At 42.2% G+C, this 25317-nt stretch overlaps 3 gene segments (V, D, J or C); all 3 read right to left on the bottom strand.

The window, feature by feature from the left end:
• Positions 1-8623: 8623 nt before the first annotated feature.
• On the bottom strand, positions 8624-9161 carry LOC113838393. The segment is given in 2 exon segments: positions 8624-9036; positions 9119-9161. Coding segments are annotated over 2 exon segments (456 nt in total).
• Positions 9162-11673: 2512 nt separating this feature from the next.
• On the bottom strand, positions 11674-12071 carry LOC113838397. The segment is given in 2 exon segments: positions 11674-11942; positions 12026-12071. Coding segments are annotated over 2 exon segments (315 nt in total).
• Positions 12072-16462: 4391 nt separating this feature from the next.
• LOC113838398 lies at positions 16463-16983 on the bottom strand. The segment is given in 2 exon segments: positions 16463-16857; positions 16938-16983. Coding segments are annotated over 2 exon segments (441 nt in total).
• Between the last annotated feature and the right edge of the window lie 8334 nt (positions 16984-25317).

The following is a 25317-nucleotide window of genomic DNA, read 5'->3' as shown; positions in this document are numbered from 1 at the left end:
ACTCTCTGTCTCTGTCTTTCTCTCTCACTTTCTCTGTCTCTCCCTGTCCCTGTCTTTGTCTTTCTCTGCCTGTCTCTCTGTATGTCTCGCATATATTTCTATATTGACACAATGGTTTCAAGGCTCCACATCGGTCAAGAGAAAGTCTCATTCCCAGTTCAGTGGAAATGTCTCCATGTTTCCTGAGAGACAGCTTCTTTCCTTTTAAATCAAGGCTGTTCCCCTAAAGTGAGCAGAGGAGAAATATCTGAGACTTATTTGGGTGTTTTGGTTACAGAGTGTTTCTGTGCTGACCTCCCTAATCCCAAACTCTGTCCTAATGAGAATAACTTCAGTTTTGTCCTGAAACTCATTGAGAGTGCAGCCTCACAAATACCTCTGATCTTCCTAAGCATGTGACCCTGGTGACATCTGCAGAGTCATTTCTGCTAACAAGGAATTGCAGGTCCATTTCTGCTATCAGGGTTGATTCAGTATTCACACCTTTAGACTGTGTGGTGTATGTAGTTTTTTAAGTTAAGGGAAAAAAACAGAAATCTGTTTCCACAGATGTTACAGACATTTATAAACCACAAGTGCAGAGAACACCAGGGACATCATCAGATGGATTTGAGACCCAGGAACCAGGACTCCACTCTGCACCTGTTCCTGCACTGTCCCTGTTCACCATTTGCTGATGTCGCCCTCTGCTGGTTCTAAGCACTCCTGCAGGGAGGTTTTTGTCAGGGTTCACACTCCACTGTGATTGAGAAAATCATTAGTCATGACAACGAAAAAATTATCCTATGGAAGTCTGGATATCTAAAAGAAATGGATCCACTTCTGATTTCAAATAATCTAACAAAGTAAGCCTGGAAGGCATGAATAATGCAAACAGATCATTGTCAATGAGGTTGATGCTGGTCTCAGAAGCCTTGCCTTAAAGAAATGTTCAGGAGCAGACAGAGCCCCTGTTGAATCCAACAAGAAGATTACATGTAGGGAGACATGTAGCCCGACCTCCTAGTAGACCCTACTGGTGTGCCTGGCCACGCCCGTGAGGGCATGGTCAGGGGTGGTCAAAGCTGACTCGGTGACAATTCTTAAGAGGCCACAGACACGTGGAGCCCCTTTCTCTGGCCAGGCTAGCTTTCGGCCTCTGGACACGATCTGGCTTTCATTCGGGCTGGTGTTTATCTGAATAAAGAAATCTTAGCATTACAGCCTATGGATCATCTTTGAGCACACGCAATACTTGGTGCTCTGACACCTACAACCCACGGCTACATTCCTCTGAAGGGGTCCCTGTGTGTCTGCAGCAACCGCGCCCTGGTCCTTCCTCGCAAACCACTTCGGTGAACCCCCTCGGGTTTTGCTACTCCCTGAAGCACTTGCCAATTTGCGCTGCAGCTACCCTAGCTGCTGGCTGAAAAGCCGCTGCACGCTGGCTCAAATCTAGCTGTGTGTGTGTGTGTGCATGTGGCCTGAAATCCAGAGATGCCTGGCTGGCAAAGCAGAGGGTTTGCAGCTTTAATCCCCATAAAACGCTCATTGCCGCTTCTTGCTCCTGTCCCCCGGTTCCCGCTGTGCCTGTCCCCAACCTGGCTTTTCGCTGCTGCTTTCTTTGTTTCCCGGGCTCCACTCGCCATCCCCTGGGCCAGACCCTGGATGCATCTGCTGCTGGGTGAGTCTTTTCAAATGTAGCTGTGGGCACAGTCACCTGCCTGATGCAAATACCTGCCAGGTACGTTCTACAAATTTCTTAGTGGCTAGAAATTTTCTGAAAGTTCCGCATCCAGCGGCTGCGCCACCTGCTGTTCAGACGTTGTTACTGCACCTGAAAATGGCTTCACCAGTAAATGTAGCCGAATTTCTGTCGCCCTTCCCACTATATAATCTCTCCTATTCTTACGCACATTCAGTGCTGGAGGAACAAGCTGACTTGCTGAATATTGGCTTATATGTCTTATTAGCTGTGAATGTATTAATTCACATATTGTCATTCCTCTGGAACAAAGGAACCACCCGCTTCCAGGACATGTAAGCTTTGCGTAACGGGGTTGTGGAAGGGACAAGGATGACCTATAATACGCTTATGGAGATATTAGAAAAGAAACTGGATGATAGGCTTCATTCTATGTTTTATACGATACAGGCAGATCTGTCTACTATTCAAGCTGAAATGCAGCACATTTATAATAACATAAAAACAGAAAGATGCTCCATTTTAGAGGCTTTACAGGTTAGGCAGGTGGAAGACCATGATGAATTACAAATTATTTTAGGGGCATTACAGGTTAAGCAGGCAGAAGACCGTGATGAATTACAGAATAGTAGGGGACTTACAGGTCAAGCAAGGAACAGACCACAATGAACTGAAAAATATTTTAGGGACGTTACGAGCTAAGCAAGCAGCAGACCATGATGAATTAAAGGGTGTTTCAGCGGCATTGGGGGCTAGACAGGCAGTGGACCGTGATGAATTAAAGGACATATGTAACCAACTAGAAACTCAAATAGTCTCTTTCTCCTTTTCTTATTCTTTCTTTTTTTTTAACTAATGTACAAGATACCCAGAATAGGCTTCAACAATCTGATAATGCCATTAAATCAATGGCTGGAAAAATGCAAGAAAGACTATGGTAGAATTAGAGCTGACTTTCAAAGCTTGAAAGATGAATTACAGAACAGGGATAACAAACTTGAAATGTCTATCAAGTCGATTGCTGAGGCAAATCACAACCTTGATTCTAAGTTTCAATCTCTGGATGGCTATCTCCATGCCACCCAGATGATAGCTAGAGATGAACATATTCCCCATCTAGAAAATCTTACAGGAGAATTGTCGAAGCAAACCATGGTTTTATACCATGCCTTGAATCTTTCATGATGAATGAGATTAAAACCTCCCATGAGGATGTCCTGGCCAGGCTGAAGGATCGATTTGACTAAAAGGAAGCAGACTCCTCCAATCTGAGATGCCTACTTTGAACAGGTATTTCAATCATTCTAAAGCAATTACACACACACCTGTAGTCTACCTGGCCATGGTGGTGGAAAAGCAACCAAATAAAAGACACTCCCAGGGGCAGACAGCATATGCATGGCAACCAATCCAGTTGAAATATCTTAAGCATATTAAAAAATCAGTTGTCTTGTACAGTCTTCATAGCCCATACGTAAAACAGCTGTTGCATTCATGGGCCACCTTTAACAGGGTGACATCAGCAGATTGAGTAGGACTGATGTCAGCTGTCCTGGAGAATTCTTGTCAAATTTAATGGAAGGCATTACTTAGAGAGGAGGGGAAACTCCTAGAGCAGCAGGCCATTAAGGACTGGGTTGATGTGACCCTCCAGAAATCCTAGGAGAAAGTATTAATGCTGACCCACAGTTTCAGGCTGAATATGGCAACCATATGTTGTCCCTGTGCAGAAAAGCAGCAGTAAACGCATGGGATAATGTTCGTGATACAGAGAAGGACTAGAAGCTTATACCAAAATAGAACAGGGACAAAAAGAACCATTTAAGGAGTTCTTAGACTGGTTGACCAGAGCAGTAGACATACAAGTAACAGATTCAGTGATATGATATTCGATTGTATATACCTTAGCTTATGACAATGCAAACCCAATATGCAAAAGAATACTTTTGCCTTTAAAGATCAGATCAGCTCCATTAGAAAAATGGGTTCTGCATACTGCCCACATTGAGTGTAATATGTAAGATGCTAGGTTCTGGGCAGGAGAAGCTGTCCCAAGAGGTTTCAACAGACAGCAGAAGATTAGGAGAAATAATAACAGAAGGACTTGGGAAGGAGAAGCACCTTACAGGGACTCATACAGGTATCGAGAGGCCAGTGTTCATCGCTAACATGACCCAAGCCTCACATAGGAAGAGCATGCTCCAGGAGTCCATGAAAGTGTCAAGAGAATAGATATTTCAGCTGTGGCAGAATGGGACATATAAGGATAAATAGTAGGCAAAGAAATTCTAACGATTCCCCACACAAAAGGTCATTGCCCTCTGGGTTATGTAGGAGATGTGGTAAGGGCAGACACTGGATGAATGAATGCAGATAGACTAGGGAAATGCAAGGGTACCTGTTAACATCGGGAAACTCCAAAGGGGGCCTCCAGCACATTGAGAAAAGTCATATCGTTCCGAGTGGCTGTGGGATACAATCTCTCACAGGACGAATAGATAGTTCCTTGCCTATTGTGGAAAATGATATTGCTCTAGATGGTAGTTTGAATAGTGAAGAAGAATCACATGTGACTGGTAAAAATGAGAAACATATTTTGGCAAGCTTCTTTTTTTGTATGTTGTTTTGTTTTTCAAGACAGGGTTTCTCTGTGTAGCTTTGGAGCCTGTCCTGGCACTCGCTCTGGAGACCATGCTGGACTATCACAGAGATCCGCCTGCCTCTGCTTCCCAAGTGCTGGGATTAAAGGCATGTGCCACCAATGCCCGGCTAGGCAAGCTTCTATTAATAATTCTAGGCCCCAGTTAGAAATAAAAATCAATGGTAAAGCTATTAAAGGCTTAGTGAACAATGGGGCTGATGTAACTATTATTACCCAGAAGACTTGGCCTCAGAAATGGCCTCTTAAAAAGGCAAATGTACAATATTTAGGAATTGGTACTCTATCTAGAGTCCGACAGAGTGTTAACTCGGTGGTCTGCATTTGACCAGAAGGACAGAAAGGAAGACTGAAACCAACCTTACGTGGCAGATATAGCTATAAATCTCTGGGGTCATGATCTCTTACAGCAATGGAATACTCAAAATAACATCCCTCCAATGTCAGATACGAATTCTAGAAAATCGCTGGATAGTAGGAAGGATCAGGTAAGATGCCATGGAAAATGGTTACCAACTATCCAGGCTGTATAGACACTAAATACAAATGATAGGCCTTCAGAGGAACCAAAGGCCCTGCTATTAAAATGGCTTACAGATGAACTGGTCTGGACAGGGCAATGGCCTATGACCTCTGAATAGCTAGAGGTTCTAGAAAAGTTAGGACTGGAACAGCTGGAGGCTGGTCACATAGAGCAATCTACCAGCCCTTGGAATTCTCCTGTATTTATTATCAAGAAGTCAGGTAACTGGAGAATGCTGACAGACCTGAGAGCCATAAATAAGGTAATTCAACCTATGGGCTCTCTACAACCTGGAATACCATTGCCTTCCTTAATACCTAAAGGATGGCTGATCCTAGTAATTGACCTGAAAGACTGCTTTTTCTCTATACCATTACAAGAAAGTGATAGAGAGAAATTGGCATTTACAATACAAACTCTTAATAACTCACAGCCAGTTCGGAGATACCAGTGGAAAGTTTTACCTCAGGGGATGCTAAGTAGTCCTACTTTGTGTCAACACTTTGTACAACAACCTTTGGAAATAATTCGTAAAAAATTTCCACAATATCTTGTTTATCATTATATGGATGATATTCATTTATCAAATTCTAATAAGGAAATTTGGGAAATATGTTTGACATGGTGAAGGAAGTTCTGCCTTGATGGGAGTTACAGATAGCCCCGGAATAAATACAAAGAGGATATTCTATTAACTATTTAGGATATAACATAGACTTACAAAGAATTAGACCACAGAAGGTGCAAATTAGAAGGGACCATTATCAAACTCTTAACATTCTTCAGAAGCTACAAGGAGAAATTTCTCAATTACAGACGATTATTGGTGTAGAAGGACATGACTTAAAGCATTTAAAAATGGTGCTAAAGGGTGATAAGGACTTAAACAGTCCACGAATATTATCTGCTTAGGCAGAAAAAGAGTTACAATGGATAGAAAACAGAATATTGGATGCGCATGTAGATCGGATAAAACTTGATTTAGACTGCATTCTGGTCATCTTGCCATCCAGAGAATACCCTTCTGGGATTCTGATGCAGAGGGAAGACACTATATTGGAATGGACATTTCTGCCACATAAACAGAATAAAAAGTTAAAGACATATATAGAAAAGATTTCTGATTTGATTTTAAAGGGCAAACTAAGACTTTGTCAGCTGACTGGAAAAGAAATTATAGTATGTTTAACTAATGATGAAATTTCCTCCCTATGGAAAGATAATGAATATTGGCAGATAGCTCTTACCGACATTTTGGGAACAATTAGTAACAACTATGCCAAAACTGACAGAATTAAATTCATAAAAAAGACAGTTTGGATTCTTCCATGCATTATAAGACAAACTCCCATTTCTGGAGTTCTTACCTTCTACACTGATGCTAACAAATCAGGTAAGGCAGGTTACAAATCAGGCGAGGTAAGTAAAGTAGTTCAAAGTCCGTACACATCTGTACAGAAGGCAGAATTATATGCAATTCTCATGGTGCTTATGGATTTTACAGAACTTCATAACATAGTTACTGATTTCCAATATGCAGAGAGAGTCGTGTTGCACAGAGAGACTGCAGAATTCGTCCCTGTTAATACTGAATTAACCTCGTTGTTCTTACAATTACAGGAAACAATCAGAAACAGAAATAATCCTCTGTACATTACCCATATTAGATCCCATACGGGCCTGCCAGGGCCACTAGCACAAGGCAATGACGAGATTGATCGTTTATTAATTGGCACTGTGCTAGAAGCCTCAGAATTTCATAAGAAGCATCTTGTAGATAGCAAAGGTTTAAAGAAGGCAACTACCCAAGGAGATAGTGAGAAACTGTATTACTTGTTCCTTTTATAACCAAACTCTGCTGCCAGCAGGCTGTAATCATAAAGGCATTCAGAGGAATGAGATTTGGCAAATGGACATCTTTCAATTACAGAATTTGGAAATTTGAAATATGTGCATCATGCCATTGACACATTCTCAGGTTTCCAATGGGTTACTGCTCTCAACTCTGAAAAAGCTGATTCTGTTATTACAGACCTTCTAGAGGTGATGGCAGTTATGGGCATACCTGCACAGATAAAAATTGACAATGCTCCAGCATATGTCTCCTCAAAAATGGAAAGTTGTTCAAATATTTTAACATAAAACATGTCAAAGGTATACCACACAATCCTACAGGACAAGCAGTTGTTGAGGACTCTAATAGGATGCTTAAGGAGATGATCCATAGGCAAGCTGGTAAGTCAAAACCCCCCAAACATAGGTTGCATAATGCTTTGTTGACACTAAACTTTCTTAATGCCAATAGCAAAGGACAAACAGCTGCGGAAAGACACTGGACTACAGAAAAAACTGCTGAACTGAATCATGTCCCCAGCCAGTTTGAAACCAACAACAAACAAGCATTCACATCTGTCTTAAGTTTCCCTTGATGTTTTCCCCAAGTTAATAGGTATGGGAACCCCTCTTTCCTTTCTATCCTGACTATGTGGTTTATATTTGAAAAACAGAGACCATGGTGGCACGGGCTTTATACACATAACACAGAAGAGAGCAAAAGAGTGTTGGGCCTTGGAGGACAGGAAATTTCTGTCCCCCTTACCTGGTGTAGGAAACACTTACTGAGTACCACATTGTCAGCAGGGATAAGACAAGTCCTTGAACCCAGGTCTTAGATCCTCTTGATAGACACCCTCCAGCATATCTGAGAATCCCATTCAATACAGAGTGCTGAAGGGAAATAATTCCCCTATGTTCTGGTCAACCCTGCTTTACAGATGGAGGAGAGAGTGGGGTTTTTCATAAAGTCACTGATACTTCAAATGCTATTTAAAATTCAACATAGGTTTGTATGTTCTTTAACATAGAATTGGCCTAGGGTACTCATGTCTGCCACAAGATATTTCTGTATAATTACATCCACATTAAGCACATAAAACCCATATTTGTCATAGAGAAGGAATGTCTGCTAGAAAAACATCTAAAGTAAATTTTCTGAGCCAAAGAGACATCTCACTGACATCAAAACATTGAGATTGCCAAGTATCACAGCATTTTTCCAAAACCCAATGCTCTATAGAAGGAAGGAAACCAAACATGAACTGTGAGAGGTGATGCTGTGTCACTGTAGGTCCTTGTGCTGTAAAGGCTGGAGACAGTAGGGCAAGATCCTGTGACTGGGAAGGAAGCACATGCGGGGGCCACAGAACTGTGTATGATCTCAGGAACTCACTAAATTAGCATGCACTTACACTGAATCCCTGTGTGAGGTCTATGAAAAGTGATTTAATAACAATTTCAACCAACTTCCAGGAATTAACCCCGTATGGGTGAAAAGGTAAAGGAGAAACACTCTGTCTCTGTCTTGATCCAAGTCATCTGCTCTTCCATGCTTCTGACTAAAGGCTGTTGATTGTGTGTTTTATATGTGTTATGATAATCATTTACTGAAAACACAAAACATGATTTTGAATAAATCTTATTAAATGAATATCCAGAATCATTTAATAAATCATACAGATATTGTTTGATGACTAATGTTTGAAGTCTGTTTATTTTTTGAGTTCCTTGGAGTCGCTAACAAGGAGTCATCCTTGTTACAGTGTGTTAAAGATGACATCATCTCCTCTGTTCATAGACCAAGCTACACCTTACTTCCATGCCCACTCTGCACTAATGAGTCTGAGGATTGGCTGTTATTAGAAAATCCTTAGAACTGAGGACAGTCTGTGGGACTGTTTTTCCTTCCCTATTCTAAAGACTAAAAGTTCCTGGGCTTCCTTGGCTTGAGCGCACCTTGCTGGCCCAGAGCTCCTCTGCAGGGAGGTTTTTGCGTGGGCTCATGCTGAAGTCCCCTCACTGTGTCTCTTGCACAGTAATATGTAGCTGTGTCCTCAGAGGTCACAGAGTTCAGCTGCAGGAAGAACTGGTTCTTGGCTGTGTCTCTGGGGATGGAGATGCGGCTCTCGAGGGATGGGTTGTAGTCAGTGCCACCATCATTATTTATGTACCCCATGGACTCCATCTTCAGCCCTGGAAACTGCCTGATCCAGGTCCACCAGGAACCACTGTTGGTGATGGAGTCACCAGTGACAGAGCAAGTGAGGGACAGTGACTGTGAGGGCTTCACCAGGCCAGGTCCTGACTCCTGAAGCTGGATCTGGGACAGGACACCTGCAGACAGGAAGAGTCAATTCTGTCAATCACATGTTGTCATATCCCCTCATGGACACATGTATGAAATGGTCACACTCACCAGGAAGGGCTGTCAACAGGTACAGAAGACCCAACAGTCTCATCTTCTAGGCTACACCCCCTTTTCTCAGAGGTCAGCTTCTTGTGAGAGAGATGTGAGCTCCCACAGCTCAGGAAGGGATTTAACTTAGAGCTGGAAGATGAATTTGCATGTGGGGAGTCAGCCTTGTCCTTATAAAAGAGGAGGGTGGATACCACTCCATTTCCTTATGACAATACAGACATCACTGTGTCTGACTTCCTATAGTGTGTGCCTTGATTAAGAGAGCATGGGGACTACAGGGATCAAAGGAAACACATATTGTCATGACCCTACCTCTGTTTCCAAACCTCCAAAAAATTCTTCTGGTCCTGTATATTTTTGTGCTTTTTCACAATTCATTTATTTCTTAACATATTACATGTTATTATTTTAACTGATTAATTATTTTTTATATTCCTATCCCAGATTCTCTTCCCTTCACTCTGATTGCTACTCCCACTCCCATCTTCTCCTTGGAGAGTATAAGGTCTCCCCTAGGAATCTACTAATTCTGTCCATCATCTCCTTGAGGCAGGACCATGGTGCCTCCCCACCACCGGGCATCCCTGTGTCTAGGCTGGACAAGGTATCTCTCCATATAGAATGGACTTCACTAAGTCAGTTTGTGCATTAGAGTTATATCTCGGTCACACCTTTGTTCCATTGTCCTCCATGTTGGTTCTGATCTTCCTTGAAGGTTGGTTTCTGATTGCTTACACTGAAACTGCACTGTCTGTCTTGATCAGTAACACTCCCTGAAACATAAGTGCTCACAGAGCTCAGCTACCAGGATAAATGGCTTTGTTTATTGGGATATGCAGACTGGATGTTTCAGAGATGGATTTCATGTTGTGTCAATATTACTACCAATGTCTCCTCAAAGCCAGATTCTCTCTCTCTCTCTCTCTCTCTCTCTCTCTCTCTCTCCTCTCTCTCTCTCTCTCTCTCTCTCTCTCTCTCTCTCTCTCTCTCTCTCTCTCTCTCCCCTACTCTAGGTCCACTGTCCTCTTATTTTTGGACAGGGTACGTGTTATTAAATCTCTCCAGGAGTTGAAAGTATTCATTCATGAAGGATGGATTCAGAAGTTGCTCCCATACATGAGATAATTCAATATAACAGTGTATAATGTTTCCAATTCAGTATAAATCTCTGAATTATTGTTACACACATTTAAACGAAAATATATGATACAGAGAGTCACCTGGCTCTTGTCTGTTAAGCTCTAACTTCAATATCATAAATCAGATGGCCCTAATGTTGAAGGAGAGAAGCAGCTGGAGCCAGTCTGTTGCATTGCTTCTGTTCTATCTACACTGCAGTCTCTGAATGAATTGATTCTGGCAACGAAATCCACAAAGGCTGCTGGAATCCCCTCAGCACACAACTTTCGTATCAGCTTCTGCTACCATTTACTTCTAAGGAACTTGGCTCTCCAGTGCTGTCTGCTACTTTTATTATGTTTGTCTATGGGCTCATGCACTGTGTCCCAACCATGGCTTTTCCTTTTGTCTTCATTTTCCACTCTTTTGTTGAGTAGATACTTCAAGAATGAATAGTGAGCTGTGCCTCAATTGTTTTCCAGATCTAGGAAACCCATTTTATTCCTTGGTGTTGTTGGATTTAGCTTTAGTAATGACAACTGATAATGAACTGATTTGATAGCACAGCTGAAGGACAGTGTCTACAATTACTCTACAAGGCAAAAATCCAAACACTCTGTAGAACAAAGGTGACCAGCAGATATCCAAAGGCCTCTGAGAGATGATGGTGTATCAGTAAAGGTCCATGTTCTACAAAGCCTTGAGACTGTGGGGCAGGTGACTGATACTGGGAAGCAAGTAAATATGGGACCAGTGAATACTGTCTGATCTCAGAACCAACCTCAATGACCATGTACATACATTGATGTGATTAACAATTTGTGTGAAAATTAATATGATAATATTGTTGTAAAACTTACAGGATTATACTTGTCTGGCAGTGTATTTTGATATGTATCTCACATTCTAAGAGACTGGAACTTCTGCTGGACCACACAGACAAAGTTAAAGCTACCCATGATGCCATGTAAAGTTACAGCCTATAAGAAGAGATTTGTTTTCCCAGATATTTTATTTGGAATTACTGAGCCAGTTCTTATTTTAATTGTCTAAAAGCTATGCCAACAAATGTCCCAGTCACATAGAATCCAGAGATACTTTTGTCATAATACATAATGACACTTTTCACTTTTATTGTTTTATTAATGAAGAAAAGTATCAATAGAGGTGGCCCTGGTGAAGAGATTGACAAGCTGTGGTGTACACTAAGGCATCATAAATCAGCATCACTTCATGCAGAGTTGTAATTCGGAGAAGGTACGACTGTGTGAAGTGACAGATGAATGGACACTCAAATTCCTTATTTCTGAGCAACTCTCCAGGATAATTTGTGTCCTCTCATCTTCCTGCTCCTCCAGGGTTTCTGAAACACTCAGGATGTGTTTGCAACACTGTGTCTCTTGCACAGTAATAGACAGCAGAGTCCTCAGATGTCAGCTGCTGAGGTCCATGTAGGCTGTGCTGGAGGATGTGTCTGCAGTCAGTGTGGCCTTACCCTTGAAATTCTGTGCATAGCCAGTATTTCCAGTATAAGGATTAAAATATCCAATCCACTCCAGGTCCTGTCCAGGCTTCTGCTTCACCCAGTGCATTACATGGTCAGTGAAGGTGTAGCCTGAAGCCTTGCAAGACAACTTCACTGAGGCCCCAGGCTTCAACATCTCAGTAGCAGACTGCTGCAGCTGGACCTGGGAGTGGGCACCTGTGGGGACAAAGGCAGAGTTCAGACTCATTGTCACCTCAGTCCCTGTCTAGTCTTCATGTTTGGAACTGGAAACTCCTTACCTGTAATCACTGACATGAGGAAGAGGATGATCCAGCTCCATCCCATGGTGAGGACCTGTGTGCTCAGTGACTGTGGAGAGGACACTGATCATATGTTGTTGGTAGGATGGATATATCTGTATTTATCAGCACAGATTTCATGATTTGCATATTCATGAGCAAAGAATTACTTTAAATAAGGACGTACCCAAGTTTGAGGAGATGGAGGACACTTGGGTCAGGAAAAGGATTCTGATGGCCAAATACTAACGTTGTCTGAGGAAATGCATTCATTGTCTTAGCTCAGGGCTGTGCAGATGCTGTGGGTGAAACACCAGGACCTAAACTCTTGGTTGATTTGAGGCCTGAGAGAGTTGCTCTGCTTTGTGACAAGGTTGTCAGATTTATTTAAAGAAGATGGTTGTGATGATGATGGTGATGAATGGAAATTTCAAAATATGATAAATTTTGAGAATTTACATGCCCCTTTCAGATGTATAAAATCAGTACTTGTCCTTCAAGTAGGCTACATACAAACACCTCACTGAATTGGCCTAAAGGGAACATACCTCAGAAACATTTGTATTTTAATATTTATTGCAGCACTGTCTAAAATAAATTATTTACTTCATGTCTGTCAGCAGATGACTGCATCAAGAAGACACGGTTATATGTGAGACATAATGGGAATATTTCGTGTGAAAGATATGAAACTTATATCACCTTGAGGAAAATCAGCATGACCTGAGATATCTGTATTAATTAAGATCATCTCTGAAACACAGATATTATATGAGACTCTAAGTAGTTTATAAGTATTGGATAGGAACACAGAACCATGTATGTTAATTCCTAACAACTTATAAGTGAAACTGTCCAGCAGAATACAACATAAAGCTGATATTTGTTCTATGATTAAATTGGAGAATATCTGACATGGTCTCCATGAGATTCCAGGATCATCACACACATCCTCATTGAAAGTAAAACATCCTGGAATGGATGATACAGAGGCAGAGTCATCACTTTTGGGTGAAGGGGCCAGAGGGTCAGAGATGCAAGGACCGCTGGTTCCTGTTGCAGAGAAGGCAGGTGACAGACTCTTCTGAAGAGAGAACTTCATTTCTAACCAGGAACACTCATGTTGTGTTTCAGAGACTTGTTCATGCAGGACTTAAAACTGTGGTGTTCTGTCTGAAATCTGTGATATGAGCTGCAGCAGATACAGATATTTTTCCTAAGTTTTTCAGATGTACTTGAAGTACATCTGGTTCCAAAGTAAAAAGCAAAAACAAAACAAAACAAAACAAAAAAAAACCAAACAAACAAAAAACATGAGGACAAGTGTGGACTATGAAGTGCCAAAATTAAAATGCAGGAATTTATTCTAACAAAAACATATGTAAATGTTGACTAATGCTCCCTGCCAATAAGATATTTAAAATTACAATGTATTGCTGTAACGTCGTTTCAGAGTAACTCATGTACTCAGACAATTTTCTGAACCACTTCATGAAAATCAAAATTCCAGACCTCAGATATAGTCAACTTGAGAGTCTATCTAATATATTTCCAATCAGTGCTTTGGCATGTCTCAGTCTTCCTATTTATTACTGTTACATGTGAGTGAAAAGTACTTTAGAAAGAACATGCATTAGATAAATTGCAACTACAAATTCATTAACCCCTCAGAAACTCTCAAGCACTTGGACTGAAAATGACGGTACAGTTGGGTGATTCATGTGAGGAGAGCATGTTATATGTTGATGATGTGACTGGTGGGATTTAAGATCTGCACAGAGTTGAACAGCAAGCAAACCTGCATTTAGTTGATGTGTAAAGTCTTCTACCAGAGGCGTGATCTAATCTCATGAGGTGCAAACATCATCCAGCCAAGGGAAAGAAAGTGAATGCCTCAGGAGAAATTATCAGCAATCTCCCCAGTAAGCTGAGGTTCTAAAACTCTAACAGTGGATAGGAGGTTCTTTGCCATATAATGAAAATCTGGAGTAAATCTGAACACGAGGATGGGTGCAGTACACACACCTGGGACATCACCCCAGACTGAAGGACACTAATCCCTTAAACATAAGGCTGGAAAGAGAAGAAGTTGCCCCCACCTGAGCTCCAGAGTGCTGTGAAGAGATAAAGATGGCCTCAAACCCAGGATGTTGGAGAGAACATTATCTAAATTCACAAGCTGGGTAGAGATATCTGTAAGTTGTGAAAACATCAGTTCTAAACTTTCAGGATCCTAAATGTTTAAATGGACAGTCTGTAATTAATTTACTCTCTTCTCTTTTCCCAGTTCACACAAAAAAACATGCATTAAGGTTTAGTATTCCAAGTTTACCTAATAATCTTTCATTTTAGGGGAAACATTCACACAACAATTATGCCATCATGCCCACCTTCTCTTTCTCTCCTTCCTCTGAGCTGAGGGCTTCACAGGACAGTGGACGATGCCTTGGGACCAGGGCTCCTACACTTGCCTATCAGAAATGCCTGGGCTCAACACTGTGGGAGGAACATCATGGTCTGAGATCCCAGGTCACAGTCATACACTCCAGCTGAGAAAACCCCTCCTGACAGTGGAAAGATGTTACAGATAGGTTTACAGAAGCTACTGCTGGTGGTTCTGATGACTATAAGTCATGTTTGAAATTTTTCATCATTCTTTCTGTATATGCAATTGATTTTGTCTTCTCAATTAGGTTCATATGTAATGACTAAAACTTTTATGTGCAATATTCCTTAGCAAATACTTTTTATTCTACTAAGTTTGGAGTCTTGTCATAGTAACTGCATCATGTGTACCACGTGGTCTCTGCAGTTATTTGAGGTCAGGACAGGAAACCTTAGGGTCCCTGAGGACTTCCTCACTCTCCAGATGTTTTTCTCACCTACTATGTTTTCTTTCCTGGTAAAAGTTGGGTCTACAGCGCCCCCTGCTGGTCCCGAGCATCCTCAGATTGAGGTTGTTTCTGGGCACTCAGGGAACCAGCTCACTGTGTCTGCTGCAGTGTAAGGCAGGGCTGTGTCTTCAGTGGGAGCAGAGCTCAGCTTCAGGGAGAACTGGTTCTTGTACATGTCCACTCACACACTGAAGGACTTCTCAGTGACAGTTTCTACCGAGAACTGATCCTGATGAGAGAATTTGGGTTAAAAATTGGTCTCCGAATTCTTTTGGAAAAGAAAAATGTATAGTTGTTATTTTCTTTCTTTGTTCCTAAAAATTGAAGTTGGTTTCCAAAAATTACATACATGTTTATGGCACAAACCTTTGTTACCTTCCTCTTGTCATTGTCAAATCTCCTTTCTCCCTCAAGACCCTTCTATGTGTTCATTTAAATTTGATTTGTTATATGACCCATTAATTTTAATAAGGGAAGTCTAAGTAGACCTGGTATTAAAACTAATGGAGCCTGGTGGGTATACCATTAAGTATACATCTGAATATGATATCCTGTTCAAAAATATAAATGAAAATGAAAAATGAATATAATAAAAAAATAATTCCCTGTTTACCCAGAATATGGCAGGATTCATTAGTTCATGAGGGAGGTAGTAGGTAGTAGGTAATACTAAAATATAAAATTATTTTGTTGCTCCTTCATAACGAGAATTTTTCCACTATGATTCATAACGTAAATATCTGACATCCAGGACATCTGATATGTGGCCGCTGTAGAAGAGTCCTAGGACTCTGTGGAAGAGTTGTTCAGTTCCCAACTTGGTAGCAGCCCCAGGTTGAAAATCACTGCTTTAGCAGAATATTTGTTTTTCCCATAAGCCCAAGGCCTACCTGTGTCAGATTCCAGAACATTCTAGTAGTTTCAGGCATGGGCCACATTCACAGAGTGGGCTGTAAATACAATCTCACCAGCAGGTCACCATTGTAGTTCACAGTGTGCTGTTAGGGTGATTCTCCTCTGAGAACAGGCCAAGTACGTTCCACTGCTATGAACAGAAGTCGGTGGGGCTGAGGCCTGCAGTTAGGCACCAACTCACATTCTCCATATTCTGTGAGATATGTGTTTTCTTCAGCACAAGGATGTCACCATCAGTTTGTGGAGAGCAACCAAATGCCTGAGGCCATAGCTTGAATTATCTTGTAGTTTCCATGGGAACACTTTGGTCAATGACTCAATCATAAATGCTTATCCAGAAATGTCAGTCTTCTCCATATCCAGGTGTTTACTAAAGGTGAATGTTACAATGATTTGGAACCTGCAGTTCTGGAGTTTTGAGGCCAAAAACAGAGGGAACCCACAGCCCTGAACCACCTGGATAAAGAACCAGACACCCCTAATCTTTACAAAACAAAACAGACAGATTTTCATTTCTGAACAATAGGTATAAGAGACCACATTTGTATAACAGGGAACCAGGTATCTGAAAATCAGAGTGAACAGGAAACCCCACAGGCTAGCCGGAAATGTTTGCCCACTCCCAACCTCATGGTTGTAGGAGGAAGACACAGAGCTGAAAACCAGCCTGAGATACTGTACAGCTGTCAGCCCAGGCTGTGTCTCTGTGTGATCTCCGAGCACAGTAGTATGTGGCAGTATCTGCAGTGTCCACACTGGCGATCTTCAGGGTTACCCGGTTGTTGGAGGTGTCCTTGGAGATTGTGAGGCGGCTCTTCAGGGATGGGTTGTAGTATTTATCATCATTCCACCAAATGTCTGACAGCCACTCCAGACCCTTCCCTGAGGGCTGCCGGATCCAGCCCACACCCATACCAGAAGTGCTCAGTGAAAACCCAGAGAAAGAGCAGGTCAGACTGAGAGTCTGGGATGGCTGCAACAGCCCAGGGCCAGACTCCTTCAGGGTAACCTGGGACAGGACATCTGTGGAGGAAAAAGTAGAAGGTAAGGTTGGCTCAGAGTGAATTATGGGAGATCATGCAGTAGGAATCCTTGTCACTCACATGCAGGCACAATCAGCAGCAGGAATGAGGAGGCAAACAGGGCCATGGCTGCACACCAGTGAGTGCCCAGGCCCAGCTTTGGCTTTTCAACCTATGCTTGGGTGGAGTCAGGAGAGATTTGCATTCCCTTTCCAGGAGCTGACTCTGAAGGAGGGAGTATTTAAACTTTGGGTCTTAGGGGGAGCCAGGCTCTGATAAGGTACAAAGAATGACTCAGGGAAGTTCACATCTGTTCCCGATAGAGACTGGGTAACACATAAGCCCAGGGTCCTCAGGACCATTACCCTGCATGTTCACATGGAGAATGCATGAAGAGTTCAAAGAGTTGATGTTTCTCCTGCCTTCATGATGCACTGTGACTGGGGCCCCATGAGGCGTCCTATGTGAGTCTTACCAGTGCATTTTTTGTCAAAAAAGTACAGAGATTGTAGACTTTTTGTGCAGTGAGCAAGTATATGCCATCTGTAGATTGGCAACTATGAAATCTGCAATTGCATTGAAGAGAGTGATATTTTATTGACTTTATTAATCTGTCAATTTCCTGCCTTGAGTATTTGTGATTTTGTGTATACAATTGTCAGGGTCTTCATCTATATAACTGCACTCTATTTCTGATGAGTCTGAAAATAACAGCAGGAAATAGACACTGTAGGCAGAGACCTTGTTTGTTCACTCAGTTCTCTGAAATGCTGAGCTTCCTGGAAGAGGGCACAGCAGGACTCATGTCTCACACACCACATGGATTTTCTTCACTGCTTCAGAGATTTTCAAACAGCATATTTTCTTCTTTGTTCTTATCACTACTGAAGCTTTAGAACTAAGAAAGATTATGATTTGACTAACTTTAGACAAATTATGCAGTAACTTTCAATACATGGAAAGAAGTTTGAACAGATCATATTAAAGAAAGCCACACCAAACACAATCAACTCATTTTTATGAATGAAACATCTTCATCTTTTAAAACTTTTAAAAGATAAAGATACTAATATCTGTGTAAACCATGAATACGTACTTACCCCAGCTGTGGATACTCTGTCAAAAGGGAAAAAATACACCATGCTGAGTGTGGGCTGAGGCTCTAAACCCTTAGGGTAGGATGGGCAATGAGAGCTGCACTTAATTTGGGTTCCTTTGCCAGGGCTGTCAGCATTACAATGGCTTTTGATCTGTGATTAAAATGTGTGTCTTGAAATAGGAGAATATCTGATATTGTCTCCAAGAGAGTCAAAGGACTCACACACTTCCTCATCAAAGACAAGCAGTAGGAAGGGTCCACAAGCAGAAAAAGATCCTGAATTGGATTACACAGAAGTGAAATTTCAGGTTTTTCAAAGAGATCAGAGGGGCAGAGAAGCAAGGACTGCTGGTTCCTGAATATGGGAAAGACAGACACCGGACTCTTCTGAAGAGGGAACTTCATTTCTAACCAGTAAGATTAGATGCTTTGTACATGGAGGAAATAAAAGTGTGAAGCTCTGAGTTAACTCTGTGATAAGAGCTGCAGTAGACATAGACATTTTCCCTGAATCCGTCAGATTTGCACACAGAACTCCTATGCCTGAGTCTAAAGAATTGCAGACAAGTGTGCACTGGGCAGTCCAAAAGTTAAATGCATGAATTTAATCCAACAAGACTTTATATAAATGTAGATGCTAAGCAAGCTGCCAATGAGAGATCAAAAGAAGATATTACTCTACAGTTGGAGCAGATTAACTCATCCATTTGGAACATTTCAATGAACTGCAATACAGTGTAACAATAAGTCTTTATGACAAAGCCACTTGAGTCCTGCCGCCACTCGGACACTTCCAGTCAGCCACCCAAGTTCCTTCAGCCTGCTGCCACGTTAAGGTCCCAAGTAATATACACAGATTTATATTAGGTACAAATGCTGCTTGGCCAATGATTAGGATTTCCCATCTGGTAGCTCAGTGTTAATTATCAACCATAATCATCAGACTTATTGAGGACGCCAGCAGTAAGTGCCCTCTCTTCATGTCATTTTACAATGGTGGCTCCAGGGGCAGAAAGCAGGAGAAAAGGAACGACTTCCTGTTTGTTCCTGCTTATATATGTCTGCCTGCTATGTCCCTTCCTGCCTGTATCACAAGACTTCTTTTTACTACATTTCCCAGAATCCTCCTCGCCTCCAAGTCAAATATACTGGGGCACAACAATTAATGCATACCGCAAAGGAGTCAGAGCAAGTTTGATGAACAGATATTTTAATAGGAGAGTACTCACACCATGGGGTCAGTCCCTTACAACCAGGTGAACCATGGAACAGAGAGAGCTGCCTGTGTGCAACCCTCATATTTAAGGTCTTGCTATGTCACTGACCATGCCCTAGTGTTCGTGGTCTGCATCACCTGTGCCATCCCCCAAGAGGGCATGGCTGATATTTCCCCTACATTACAGCTTTGAAAATCCCAAGCCTGGTCATATACAAGTCAAGAGTTTGTTTAGTATATTTCTAGTATGTGCTGTAGGCGTGACTGGCTCTCCTCTTTTCACCCCAGTGATATGTGAAGTGAGAAGCACTGCAGAGGGAACAATCGTTAGATAAAATGGAACCACAAACTCATCCTTCAGAAATTCTCTTTTACCTGGATTGTGGATGGTGGTGCTATTTTGTGATTCATTTTGGCAGAACATGCTACATCCTGATGATGTGAGTAAGGGGATCCCACACATGCATGGAGAAGAGCAGTGTGCAGACATTCCTTTAGGTGACATATAAACTCTGCTACTACAGCCAGGATCTAATATCTCAAGCTACAATATCATCCGGCCATGAATAGTTGGATCTGGAAAGAAAGGAAAGAAAGTGAAACCCTTATGGAAATCATCATTAACCTCAGGAATTTCCATAGAAACCTGAAATTTTACAAAGCCAACATTGGAATTGGTTCTTAACCAGGGATGGAATGTTCTGGGAGTAAATCTGAACACCAGGACAGGTACAGTACATACAACTGGGATGTTACAACTGACTGGAGGACACTATTCCTTTAAATATAACAAAGGGCCTTTCTGCTGACCTGATCCATAACCAGCCACATTCACCTGGATCTCTCTGGGCCTCTGCCTTCTTGGGCTAGACACGCCCAGGCAGGGAGGAGCTCCCTGAATCTGGAAACCACACCCTTCCTGTTCTTCGGACCTGATCCATAAAGAGGTGAGTGACCCTCTGTTCTTACCCAACTCCCATTCAAAGCCCCATTAACCCTGATCTTCCAGGGCCTGCACCTGCTTGGGGTAGACATGCCCAGGCAGGGGGGAGCTCCCTGAATCTGGAAACACCCCACTCTTCCTTCCTGTTCCCCTACAGAGGCCTAACACCTTCAGAATGAGGAGACTACCAGGAGAGGCAAGACCATCCAGAGCTGTGGACATTGAATTCCTGGCCCACACACACCACTGGTTCACAAGAGGAGATAGAGAGACCGCACCTGCACCCACTGGAAGAAGATATGGGAAGAAGACAGAATAAGAACTCACTCAACAACAGAAAGATCAATATGACACCATCAGAATCTAGGGACTCCACACCAGCAAGATCTGAAAAGCCCAACAAAGAGCATGAAGAAGAGATGGACCTCAAAAATTATCTCGGCAAGATGATAGAGACCTTTAAAGAGGAAACAAGAAAATCCCTTGAAGAAATAGAAGAAAAAGCAAGCCAAATATTACAGGAAATGGAGGAAAAGACAAACCAAAAAATTCAAGAAATAAATCTCTTAACGAATCTAAAGAAACCCAATGGAAAAAAAAAACAACCAAACAAGTGAAGGAAGCTCTTGAAACAGTTCAGAGCATGAAAGCTGAAATAGACACAATAAAGAAAACACAGAATGAGGCAATGCTGGAAATGGAAAGGCTGGATAAACGATCAGGAACTAAAGATGTGAGTATAACTAATAGAATTCTAGAGATGGAAGAGAGAATCTCAGCTATTGAAGACTCGCTAGAGGATATACATTCATCAACCAAAGAAAACCTCAAGTCCCACAAATCCCTAACACAAAATACCCAGGAAATATGGGACACCATGAAAAGACCAAACTTAAGAATAATAGGTATAGAAGAAGGTGAAGAAACACTGCTCAAAGGTATGGAAAACATATTCAACAAAATCATAGAAGAAAATTTCCCCAACCTACAGAAGGATATGCCTATGAAAGTACAAGAAGCTTACAGAACACCAAACAGACTGGAAAAAAAACATAACAAAGGACCATGATGAAGCTGATCCCCGCTGAGTTCCAGAGAGCTGAGAACAGATGGAGGCAGCCCGTGCATCAGGATATCACATGAAACACTGTCAGAACTCCCGTGTGAGGGACAGTGGAGAGGTGTAGGTATGAGGATGTCTCATCTTCTCCACTTTAGGGACACTGACTGTGAACAGGGACAGTCTAGATTTAATGGACTTTCTTCTAAACTCTTCCCAAGTCACAAAATCATATATATTACATTTGGTATTACTAATTGGACTAAAATCTTTCCTTTTAGAAAAAATATATGCAGAGAAAAATGTGAGATGAAATCCAAATAGCAATGAGTGACAGATTGTGTGATTATCCCCAGCTTCTCCCTCTCTCATTACCTGAGCTGAGGGCTGCACAGGGCAGTGCATCACACCTGAGACCAGGTCTCCCACAGTAGAGCTACAGGGACTCAGCACTGTGACTGGAGCATCCAGGCCTGAGATCCCAGGACACAGTCAAATATTCCAGCTGAGAAAACCCCTCCCCCAGGGGACAGAAGTTACAGAGAGAATTACAGATGCTGCTGCTGCTGGCTGTGATGAGGATGACTGGGTGTCTGACACCTCATGTGTGAAAATGTGTGGCCTTGTTAGATGTATGTCCATTGGATGTTGACCTTCCAATAAGGTTCCCATGTAATAAACAAAACATATATGTGCAATACGACTTAACAAAGAACTTTTACTCTACTAATTTTGGAGTCTTGTCACAGTAACTACATAACGAGTATCACGTGGTCTCTGCTGTTATTTGAGGTCAGGACAGGAAACCTTAGGGTCCCTGACGACTCCCTCACTCTCCAGATGTCTCTTGCACCTACTACATTTTCTTTCCCGGTGAAAGTTGGGTCTACAGCGCCCCCTGCTGGTCCTGAGCATCCTCAGCTTGAGGTTGTTTCTGGGCACACAGGGATCCTGCTCACTGTGTCTGCTGCAGTGTAAGGCAGGACTGTATCTTCAGTGGGAGCAGAGCTCAGCTTCTGGGAGAACTGGTTCTTGAATCTGTCCACTGACACACTGAGGGGCTTCCCAGTGACTGCAAACTTTCTGCAGACCTTTATCCTCCATTCTCTCCCATCGTGCAGTCCCTTCCTGAAGGGGAACAGCCAGAGGATGATCTCAGCTCTAAAGACCAAGGTGTTTTGTTTTGTGACCCACTGAATTTATCCAGGACCCTGGAAGTAATCCTGAGAGTAAGAATGTTTAATGGAGCTTCGTGTTTTCCTTTTGTTCCTACTTGGGGCAGGGTCTCAAATGGTCACAAGTGCTCTGGATCCAGCTGTGTCCTGAGACTACCCTTGACCTGCTAATCTTCCTTGTTTACACTTCCTGGGTGTTCAGATTGTGAGCTTCATACTAATAAAACAGATGATCCCAGGAAATGACATTTTCTTTATTAACTTGTAATTCATTTTGAGTTTGGGGGTGCCTGTTTTCTTCTACCTATTTACCCATATCTTCCATTTGCAAGTAAATATGAGAATTTCCACATGTTCAAAATATTTTCTCCAAAATATTTACCCAATACTGGTAAAAGCATACACTCACATTATTACCAAGATGGGATCATTTGGGTCAGTGTTGTCAACTTAGTACTGCTCTGTCTCTGAATCTTTCAGGCAGATTGACTAGGAAACTTCTGAGTATAGTCAGAATGGATTCATAACCAAAGGCAACCAGATCAGGATCTGAGAATCCTCAGCAGAAGCTCACAGGAAGGACACTGCCCAGACCACACAGCAGGCATCCCTTGGCTCCAGATGAGCATTGAGCTCTGAGTTACTGCAGAGAGGTCAAAACTAGAATTATCTAATTTAACCCATCCCTTAGCTCCAGATGAGCGCTGAGCTCTGAGTTGGTGCACAGAAGTGAGAACTAGAATTATCTAATTTAACACAGAAGCAGAAGACAGCATGTTGAATGCAGTAATGAAAATAATTTAATTAAAAAATCAATGCTATCACCTCTTAGCCTTATATATACAGCCGTGCAGAAGAGGAGAGGGGTTTGGACAACACAAGGTGCTTACTGCGACGGACCCGGCTCCCCTTCCCCTTGGTTCTCTCTGATGTAGTAACTCTGTTCCACCCGATGGTCTTCCCTAACCTCACGATGAGAGAAAAGTCCATCTGAGGTTCCTGAGCTTCCCCAGCAGCTGATCGTGGTGACCACAGGGAATCACTCTTGTCCTCAGACTCTTTCTGCATTTTGTTCAGGTAGAAATAGGTGACATATTTGGTTATTTTTTCCAGGATTGCTTTTTTATTCATTTTCTTATTTTTTAATTATGTGCCTGTGTCTATGGGGAGGATCAGTGCACATCCCAGTGCAGGTGCTGGTGGTGTCCAGAAGTGGATGTCGGGTCTCCTGGAGCTGGAATTATGGGTAGTTGTCAGCTGCCTGAGTAGGAAGCTGAGAGCCAAATCAGGTTCCGTTTAAACGTTACAAACTCTTAAGCGCTGAACTAGCTGCTGGGAGTTTTCTTGGCTGTGACTCGTTCATGGTTCCAAAATACATGCATTCGTGCATGATGTGTTTTTTGTCGATTTCAAACTAAATGCTTAAAATACAAAAACTCAACACTATTTGGGGACAGTTTTAATTTTGTTTTTGCCTATTTGACAAAAACCTGTCCCTCTTGGCATCCTTTTGTTCCCATTCTCCCCCTTTCTTCCTTGCTTGGTGTCTTGTGCATCCTTGTCAGACTCTGTGACATAAGAGCAGGTAGATGGGAATGTCCTGCTCAGGAAACAGGATGGATTTCAGTTGAAAACAGCTAAGAGAAAGCAGGGGCAGGGTGAGCTCCCTGCCTGTACTGGGCTGCTGAAAACACACCATGGTCCCCTGCAGAAGGCTTTCTCATGACCTCACATTCCCAAAGAGAAGCTAGAGGAGGCACTGGCACCTGTCCTGATGGCCCTAGTGATCATTTACCCTCCCTGTGCTGCAACCCTGCTACAGTTTTCTACCTGGAGAGGCACAAAGATTTCATTCCTTTTCTAAATAGTTGAGAAAGCTCTACGGAAACACATCTCTATAGAATTTACTGCTCTTCCTGTGAAACTTCATGTGAAACTATTTTATTTTCTTCATGGGTGCTGGGAATGATACCAGGGCCTCCTTCTCTATGCCAGGCAGATGCTCTACCACTACTCTTCCCTGGGAGATTTTTTTTTTGCTTTCTTTTTTTAAGACCTTACATATTTAATATAGTGCGATACCCCTGTACAAAGGAAAAAAAATAAGTTTAACATTTCTAGACCAATATAGCTGTTAATTTCTGTACAATGCCAACTCAACATGGTAAAATGGGATACCTTATTCCAAAGTTGACAGCACAGCTAGAGTTTCCAAAAATTCAAATAATATATATATATATATAATATATATTATATATATATGGAGAAAGAGAGAGAGAGAGAGAGAGAGAGAGAGAGCGAGAGAGAGAGAGAGAGAGAGACCAATAATAGCAGTATGTTATGCATCAATAGCAGCAACAGCTTTTCCAGGTTCTGCAGTGTTTAAGAACATTCATCAAAGCAAAGTCATCAATTTTAGAGGCATGATCAAATCCTAGAGTCTATAATTATAAAAGTTTCCCATTGTAAAATCATGTTTTACAGGGCAGCCAGATAAAACAGGAAAAAAATCAATTATGTGTGAACCTGGGCTTTATGTGTGCTGAGCGCCCCCTGCTGGTCATGGAAACCCAGCAGGGAGGTTTTTGTCTGGGCTCACACTGGAGACTCCTCACTGTGTCAGTTGTACAGTAATAAGTGGCCGTGTCCTCAGTTCTCAGGTTGTTCATTTGCAGGTAAGCCATGCTTTGGGAATTATCTCTGGAGATGGTGAATCTGCCCGTCACTGAATCGGCATAATTTGTTGCATAATTATAACTTTTACTTCTTATGCGACCAACCTACTCCAGTCCCTTTCCCGGAGACTGGCGGACCCAGTGCATGGCAGCATCAATGAAAGTGAATCCAGAGGCCGCACAGGAGAGTTTCAGTGACCCTGAAGGCTTCACCAATCCTCCACCAGACTCAACCAGCTGCACCTCACAGTGGACACCTGCAAACAGAGAGGATTCTGATGAAGAAACTGTCA

This window comes from Cricetulus griseus, chromosome 5 (genome assembly GCF_003668045.3).
Source record: "Cricetulus griseus strain 17A/GY chromosome 5, alternate assembly CriGri-PICRH-1.0, whole genome shotgun sequence".
Lineage (NCBI taxonomy): Eukaryota > Metazoa > Chordata > Mammalia > Rodentia > Cricetidae > Cricetulus > Cricetulus griseus.
The sequence above is the reverse complement of the archived record's forward strand: the minus strand, read 5'-3'. Positions and strand labels throughout refer to the sequence as shown.